The sequence below is a fragment of the Amblyomma mixtum genome, chromosome 9 (assembly GCF_055824585.1).
Source record: "Amblyomma mixtum isolate Tamu chromosome 9, ASM5582458v1, whole genome shotgun sequence".
NCBI classification, from domain to species: Eukaryota; Metazoa; Arthropoda; class Arachnida; order Ixodida; family Ixodidae; genus Amblyomma; species Amblyomma mixtum.
Genome location: NC_143020.1, coordinates 5,209,236 through 5,218,216, shown reverse-complemented (window position 1 = coordinate 5,218,216; position 8,981 = coordinate 5,209,236). Strand labels below are relative to the sequence as shown.

General features: G+C 42.3%; 1 protein-coding gene across 1 annotated transcript; it reads left to right on the top strand.

Moving 5' to 3' along the window:
* Window positions 1-5,294: 5,294 nt before the first annotated feature.
* Window positions 5,295-7,265, top strand: LOC149328147 (uncharacterized). The gene is made up of 2 exons (XM_089561480.1): window positions 5,295-5,349; window positions 6,615-7,265. Exons 1-2 carry the CDS (start codon window positions 5,295-5,297, stop codon window positions 7,253-7,255), a joined length of 696 nt encoding a protein of 231 aa, XP_089417606.1. The 3' UTR covers window positions 7,256-7,265.
* The last annotated feature ends 1,716 nt before the right edge of the window (window positions 7,266-8,981 follow it).

Sequence of the window (8,981 nt, the reverse complement as noted above, 5' to 3'; positions counted from 1 at the left end):
CGAATTGCACTGTGCCCAAATAAGCATGGACCATTATGCTTTAGATTTAAAGAAATAATTTTTTTGACAAAGTTGCATTCCATTAACTTTTGACGGCGAGTGTACAGTGGTTGTGTTATGTACACCTCACAGCTAAAGTGAATAGCATTTCATGTCATCTTTTTTTGTTTGCAAATGTGCTTGTTTACTACAATTTCTATGTGCCTTAAATTGTCACTGCTCCACTCACTTAAGTAGTTTTAGTCCTTTCTGTACAGTGCTGCGCCTAGTCTGCAAATAACAGCAACAGCTATTATGTTTCTTTGTATTTCTTTTGGCATTTGTCTTAAGTGATTGTTTTGTATTTACACTAAACAGTGAATTTGTTACTTTTCACACAATTAGTTTCTAGTCATTTGGCTAGGAGGAAAGCTAGCCAGTCCGCATCTATTTGAATTTTTGTGATTGTTTTCGTTCCGGCTGTTATCGTTTAACATCGATGTTGTCGTATACATTACTTCCTTTTCTATTAATTTTGAAAGAAGTATCTACTAACCAAGCTTCTGTTGTTTGAACATTCATGCTGTATGTTTAGGACAGCAATTTGTTTTTTTTTTGGTCTACAAGCTACTGTATGCATATTCATTTTACTTTTATTTTTGTGTTATGATTATGACTTGTTTTTAATCGGCAGCCGATCTAAGTACTCATCGTTCTGTTCAGTCTTTTGCAGTGGCTGTATGCATATTTCACAGTGAACTCAAGAAGCACTCTGCTTGCTTTTTGTATTCTTTTTGAGTATGGCCTTTTTATTACAGTGCTATGTTTTAGTATGTTTTGGTAGTGTTTCGCTGAGACCTGTGCTCTATATACTCACCTACCAAGCACAATAGGCACAGTTATTGACCTGACTGACTTAAGTGACCATTTTGGTGTTTAGTTCTTCTGTAGTGTAGTAGCTGTATTTCGTATGCTCATTCTATAAACACTAAAGACAATCCCTTTCCATTTGGGTTTTCTTCGAGTGTTTTGCTGCTTACTGTTAAAATGTGTTATATGCTATTGTAAGACATTTTTCTAAACGATGAAGATATTGATGTCAATTTAACGCGGCTGCGAAGATTCTGGAAAGCTTGATGTACAATGAATACGTATCTGTTGCAAGTTTTTTCTTGACCTTAGCTAGGCTAGAGGATTGAGATCCTAATCATTGCACATCATTCAAATCTTATAGTTTACTTTTGCTACAGCGATTGTCAGTCAACCTACATGCTATCTGTATTAGCTAGCCTGAATACAGTTTATACACAGGCTTCAGGTAGATACCAGGTGCTATACACCTTTCCAAAAAGGGCTCCCTGGGCGCTGCCATATTGTTCCCTGGACTGCAGTGGGCACCTCGCGCTAGCAGGGTGGAATCGATCGGGGAACCGGTTTCCAGCAATCCAGAGAGGAGGTGTTTCGCCGCTTCCGCCATGCTAGCGCGAGGTGCCCACTGCAGTCCGGGGACAATACGGCAGCGCACAGGGAGCCCTTTTTGGAAATATCTATATACTGCCAATGAGGCATCTGTTGCAATGCATAGGAAGCACTATAGATGTCTAACTGCCCTATGTGCACATCCATTATATGCGACAAATGTCCAGCCGTAACATCTTTACAACATACTATTTTATAGGTACGGATGCATTTCTGATAATCCTGTGGATATCCCCTCAATGTTATGCAGACATATTTGGAGTTCTATCGGACATACACAGTGTCCAGCAAGTGCTGTATTTGATACGTCAAAAGGCTGTATGTGGTTATCTGGGTTCCCTCATGGAGGCTGTAGCCATGGGGCGACGGTTCGCTTTCAGCAATTTCCTTTCTCTCGCTTCTTTTTCGACTTTGGATGCTGCCCATTTGGCGAGCGCACAGGCCCTTGTAGGCCGTCCACTTACGATTTCAAAGCTGCCTTTTTATTTCTCTGTAAGGTCGGCATGCTCTTTCCGGGGCGGTCTCGCGAGGGCTGAGATGCTCTTCGATCTCCGCGCTTTCTGGAAGCGCAACCCCTTCATAATTGGGGGGTATTAACGGCACCTCCTTGTTTGCTATAACCGACTGATGCGGCCGTAGTTGTATCTGAAACATATTGCCACTGCCCAAGGCATACTTTGATGGTGGCACTGCACTTGTTCTTGTGAAGCAATTGTTTGTTGTGTCTGTGGCAGTTATAAGTGAGCTCTACTGTATTGCACGTGCATCATGCCACAGACTCAAACAGATGCATCTAAAATAGGCAGGTGCCTGCTGCATGATATGTGCTCTATATACAAAACGTATAAATATGCTGTTGTGGCTTTGGAGACTCCTGCTTAGTCTACTGTGCTCTGTTTCGATTTTCAGACATGAGGGCCAGTATTACAAGGCCAGGGTAAAATGTGCCTGAGGATGAACCTTCGAAAGCAATGTACTGCTGCGAATACGGGCAGAACCTTACTTTCACTTATTTGCATCTGCAAAGTTAGGTTCATGAGAACCCACCTAGATCTGCCAAGAGAACTAGCCTGACCAGCTGGGCTGAAGTGACAAGCATTGTTAAAGATACTGCAACTGACATTGCATTTCAGCTGGTGGAAAACATCAGTTTCAATTTTTTTCACTCGCAGTTAACAGCACATTGCAAGTTGCTCTTCTATTTCCTATCCATATCCTTTCAGATTTTGTGTCAGAGAAGAAAGGCGACAGAAACTGCATTGCCGTCTACACAAAAGCGCACATGTTCCGAAGCCTGTGGCGTTTGTGTTCATTCCAAAGTGACACTCCTTTGCTCTGTTATATTGCAGGCCATGACAGAAAAGCCAATGCGTACAAGGTTCCACGCCTGCCATCCTTTCATGACTCCACTGCTTCATGCTTATAACCTGGAAATTCCATGTGCAGTGATCTCAGTGCATTGTGTCTATCACAAAGTTGATTGGAAATAGTTTTGTTGTAATTGCTTCAATAACAGGGATCTTAATAATGAGGAAAGTGGGCATTACCATGAAAACAAATTTTGTTCAGTGAACTTGTTTCGTAAGCAATATGGTTCTTTCTCTTGAAATCACAACAGGCTCGCTTAAAGGAGAAGGAAGGAGGGAATAACGGATGGAACCATAGTTGTCGCTAACAGTTGTTCCTGTTGTTGACGAGGCACTCGGTTTTTTTTGTTCGTTTTGACTCGATAGTGGTTGAGCAGAAATCATTGGTGTGGAATGGTTGACCAGTTTAAATTAAGCTCTCGGTGAGATTCCCATTTCTGTCGTGGTATTAAGAGAACGCCTGAAGTCGAACGCAGCCTATTACATATGTACTCTTGCGGTGTGCACTCAGTAGTAGAAGTATTAGAATCATGATATTTGGTCACTCAGAAGCAAGCACCAAGAGAGGATTATGCCTGTCGTGCAAACGACATTGGTCTTCCAGCTATCTTAGCCAAGCCAGGCACTCCACATAAAAAGGGTTGGATAGGAGATGGGAGGATACTAAGTGGTCGTCCTGCATTGCACAACACAGTGAGTGACACTGGCATATGTTTCATGGCAGTTATTATATTCAGGTGATTTCGCACATTTTTGGAAGACGGCCTGTGCCGGTGTCTGTAGGGTGTTGCATGTCAGTTTGTCAATTAACTTTGTGATGTGGAGAGTCGAAAAAAATAAGCAGCTGGTGCTCACCTTAAATAAAAGAGAGGCATTATTTCCAAGCCATTATGCTCGGTTAAACATACAAACGGCAGAAAATGACGCCTTTACTTTTGGTGCAAAGTGGGGTGAATCTGACTCCATTCTATTATTCAGAGATCAAAGCAGGATCTCTGGAACTGGAGATAAGGTCATTGCGAAAGACGGTGTGCGAGATCACATGAAAGAAAACAAAATGTAATTGTGCTGGACACTGTGGTAGCTGTAAGTGTGCAAATTGATTATTTCATTTATACCATATTCTTTCGTGTTTTTCACTTAAAGCAGAAACATCGTGTGAATATTGCATGCATTGAAAGAATTTCCCTTTTGATGAATGTGTGATTGACACATCAGTTTTTATATTGTATCTTGTTCTGTACAGCCACACATATTTTCAAAATGCTTGCTGTCGTCATTCAGGGTGACTCCACCAGGTTTCACTTTGCTCTGTCCGCTAGGTGGGGCTTTATGAACAATGGGGCTCTGCAGAAACCCTGCTGTCAGTATTGTGTGGTGAATTATAGATGGTATCGTATCTGCTGCCGTTCACTGGTTTATGGACATTTTTATGGCTCTGCTGAAGAGTACGCTATGATTCCTTGTGGTTGGTCACACGTGACTGACCTCACTTTATCATGTGTGAGGCATTCCTGACTCTGTCCAAGCTATGTTTGTCGCTGTGTGCATTTAGCCTGCATTCTGACGTCTTCCGTTCTGTTTTGAGGCTCTTTTAAGAGCAGGCGACATTTGGCTGTATGGGGTGACAATGTTTTTTTTTAGTTTTCTAATGCTTAATGCTGCTGTGCACATTTGCAATTCATCAGGTGTGGACTTCAATTCATGATGATTGTATGTGCCTTGAATTATCTTTGAGCAGGAAATTCTTTTGTTATGATGTGAAGCCATTTGAAAAAATTTGCCTGCCCAGTGTTTCTGTATAGCTCTGTGCTCTGTTGACCCTGTTTACCTTGTGCTGTGCTGACCTATTTAAGCAGTGCTCTTTGCCGTGTTGCCCAAGGCAATGCAAGCTGTAGCAGACTTACTCGTCTAAGGACCACGCTGTTTCTTTCTTTTCTTTTCTGGTTTTGCCGGAGTGAATTCCTGACACGTTGCAGGTCTTCATGGCTCACAAAATGCCTGTAAAACTGATTTAGTATTGCTGCGATTCTGCGATTCTGATAAGTGATGACAAGTTGTACTTTTACTCTTTATGTCTTGCTGCGTTCCCTCCCCGCATCAGTGGCATAGTCATTGGACGATGCACCGCGCATGTAGGATGTGCAGGGTTGTAATCTCAGTACTAGCACTGGGTACCCAGCAGTGATGCAATGCGCAAGTTTTCCCCCTAGCTTGTGCTGGGTGCAGTGCTTGGAAATGGCCTTTAACCCCAACCTGTGTCGAAGAAAGTGCCTTGAGCCATGGCCCTCTTTAGCCAAAGCTGCCCTTTCACCATCTCAGCTATTGTCGTCATCAGCTTTAATTCTCATTAAAATTTTTCATCCCACATTGGAGGCGTGGGCCTTCCAGGAGTAAATATGTTACGCTCTAACTGCACTTGACACACAGTAGTGTTCTGTTTCAGATGTGCTTCTACTGGTTTGGTTAATGCCACTCTTGGAGCTGCTGCAGGGGAAGCACCGTGTTGGGCATGTTGGCCACAGTATGGAGGGCTGTAATCTTGTCTGCAAGCAACCCTCCTGACAATTTTTTACCTGTTGTCAAGCTCTGAAAATTTTTGTACTACGTGCTGTGCAAAGAGTGTAAGAGGTTTTAAAAAAAGAGGAGGAATCCTGTCCCAATATGTTTTGTCTCTAACCACAACTCACACTCGTTAGTTTTTTAGCCTACGTAGGCAGACTTGTACAGCCCTTCCCATGAAGCCAGTTACTGTGCAAGCTAACAGGTCTATATAAAGTGGCTGTTGGTTTGCTTGCAACAGCTTTCTGATATTTTTGGGTAACTGTGATTCTTTCATGAGCATAATTATAGTTCTCGTCTGCATGCAGAATTGAAAGTTTGGAATGTTTGCTTTGGAACTTGATTGTTTTTAAGGCTGTCCTACTCAATTTACCTGACCTAGCACGACGCTTGTATGAGATGGTATGCTATTTTCACCGTCGCATCCACATAACACCATGTGAGTTGTTGCACATGTAATCCTGTGTCTTATGGTTGTAACCTTTCTTTCACTTGCAGGCTTGACCTCCAGAGGCTGCAAATACGGTGCATTTTCTGGACAAAACTCACCAGGTTAGAATCTTCACTTTTTTTTTCATTAATCTGTTCCTGAAGGTTGTCTTTCAAAGAGCAGTGTGAAGAATACAGAAGCTTCAGTTCATAGAGCTCTGGTGAATTATGATGATATTCGCCTTTGATATTCTGGAAAGTTTTTTCCAGAATATGTGAACTGTTGACCAAACTGTCACCCCTGTGAGTTCTATGCATTGATGTTAGGACTTGTGCAGGGGTCCAAGGCCTCATCAGGTTTTTAGCCTTTAGGTTTTGCTTCCTCTTCTACCCTGTCTAAGGAGCAAATAAAAAAAATAAAGTGGCAGTGTGCTAAACTTAGCTAATTGCCATTTGTTGGGTATTAGGCCCACTTGGGTGGGCTTAGGACAGCGTCTATCATGATGGCAGTAATGCATATGCTTTGAATGGATTTCAAATGCTACCCTATTTTGTTGGCAAGGATGACATTTTTTGCAGCTGAAATGTTTTCAGCTGCTTGCAGAATTCATTCTAGGGATATCTTTCTTCAGACCTGAATTCTTCTTAGGGCCGACCTTTTTAATTAAATTTTTCATAAACATCCACACCTGTTGGCAATTATGTCCTGCAGATTGATGTTTATTTCCCTAGCTCCAGGTGAGCTGTGTAATGTTGGTTGCTGCTTTTGATTGAAAGTATTCTTCCTTTACCACACAGGTTCAGTCGTCACACAGAGCGACCATGGTGCACCTCCTGTGCAAGATTCAACTGGGCAAAGGCACCCAGTTACCCACTGCATGGAATCTATTCCTTCTGGCAGTGGTAACCACCGGGGTAAACCTGCAGTAAAGAAGCTGCACGAATGCACCCACTGCAGCAAGGGATTCAAAAAGAGATCTCATCTGGTGGAGCATCTCCGAGTCCATACTGGGGAGCGCCCATACCATTGTGATGACTGTGGAAAGAGCTTTGCACAAAAGCCCCACCTGGTGTCACACCAGCGCACTCACACTGGTGAACGTTCTTACCATTGTGAGCACTGTGGTAGGAGCTTTGCACACCAGAGCACCTTAGTGCAACACCAGCGCACTCACACAGGTGAGCGTCCTTACCGTTGTGACCACTGTGGTAGCAGCTTTACAGTGAAGAGCAGCCTGGTGGCACACATCCGTACCCACACAGGTGAAAGGCCGTATCAGTGCCAGCTGTGCCCCATGGCCTTTGTAGTGAATTCAAGTCTTGCGAGGCATGTGAGATCCCACAGGGGCGAAAAGCCCTTCCAATGTGATTTGTGCCATAAGACATTCACTCGGGGAAAAAATTTCAAACTCCACAAAAAGGCGATTCACAAAGAATAGCAGCGGTTTCTGATGCTCCTTAGTCGATATGTTTTCCTAGCTACCTTTTTATGTGCGATCTAATGAGATTCTAGCTGAATGCCCTATGATGTGTGGTGGTAGCTAACCTTCATCTTTTTTTTCATTTGTATGTTTTGTTCACTTTTAAAGTTTTTTGCAGGAAAATGAATTTGTTGTTCCCTTAGGCTATACACACACTCGCTGTAAGTATTTCCTGAACACAGGGTAAGCATGCTATGCTTGTAAACTCGCATGAGTGGAAGTGAAATCTCGGTCATACATGGATGGCATCACTTCTCGTTGGAGGGAGATTTCAAAAACATTGTGCCCAATATTACAAAGAGATGTAGCATACCAGAGACGTAATAGCATAGACGTATGCCAGTTTACAGCAAATTGACTACGCACGCGTTGTGGCATGGTTACAATCAGGCAGGGTCACTGCGCATTCGGAGCCGGCGTTCAGTAAACCAGTCTACATCTACGCTACTTCGTCTCCACTGCGCTAAATTTCTATTGCTAATGCCATTTATCTGCCTGCTTCAGTGAAAAGATTCAAGGGGGTAAAACATGTACAACCATTCTTTTTATTCGTGCAGTCTGAGTGGGCGTATTTTTGTGATCGTCATTATAAATTGACTCATTAATATCATTGAACCGATTTCTGTTTGTGTGACAACACAGGAAAACCTGCTCTTGTGTTCATCTTAGTGTGTTTATCCTGGCAGTGCTAATGGCTGGAATGAGTGGCGAACGACAAATGTCCGACCTCGTATTGATGTGTCTTGTGTTAGTGTGCACGTTTTATTACAGTTCTCTGTACTTCGGTATCAAAGCCAACAAAAAGAGTTTACGAGCATCTACATCACCATTTCTCAGACGGCTATCTCTGCTGGATATAAATGGCATAATATTTGTGGAGCATTATAATCACACTATTTTTATCTGTTGTTGTTGTCAGAATATCAGGTGTTTTTGACCATTTCATTTTGTGCTAGCTTCTTTGTTGTGTTGGTGTTACTTGAAGTAGCCTCATTTTTTCACATAAGGTGTTCTTGATAACAAGCTGCAGGGGTCATGGCTGCTGAAACAAAAATACTCTGATTAGTGCCTAAGACAAACATTGTAATCTTGTAGTGTATTGTAACGCACGTAATTTGGGTCATTTTTGTGAGGTTGCTTTCTATTACACATTGTTGAATACGTTCTGGCTGTTTGTAAGGTGTTCATGATAACTAGTTTCAAGGGTCGTGGCTGCTGAAAGAAAAAGTGCTTTGATTGGTGCCTATGAAAACCATTGTTATTTTGTAGTGTATTGTAAAGTTAGTAATTTAGGTTTGTTGTGTGAAATTGCAGATGATTATTTTATTACATTTGCGGTTACAAAATGTTGAATACCTTCTGGCTGTTTGTAAAACTTACTTGACATGTTGTGCATTAAATTCAAAAGTAGTGCAGTTCTTTGGTTAGCCTTTTTCTTCGAGTAGCTGATGTTCCCTTTCCTTTAGCATTTTGCTTCCAGCTTGCACAGACATCATTGTGCCTTGCATCCAGGAAAGAATTTTTATTGCCACTTGCTTCAGCACTTGGTTCTGGTTCCCACAGCAAGTTTATCCTGTCTAATAGCGTTGCATTTCCTGTGGCACGGCAATGGGCGGTAGTTTTGTCGGTTACTTTGGAGAAAACTTTGAACCTCGCTTTTTCTCAGCCACTGTGCATTTTCATG

Excerpts from the sequence above, each read along its gene's own strand:
- LOC149328147 (XM_089561480.1), top strand. The coding sequence starts at position 5,295 with ATGCCACTCTTGGAGCTGCTGCAGGGGAAGCACCGTGTTGGGCATGTT. Across the intron at positions 5,350-6,614 it reads TGTTGGGCATGTTGGCCACA|GTTCAGTCGTCACACAGAGC; the intron begins GTATGGAGGGCT and ends TTTACCACACAG.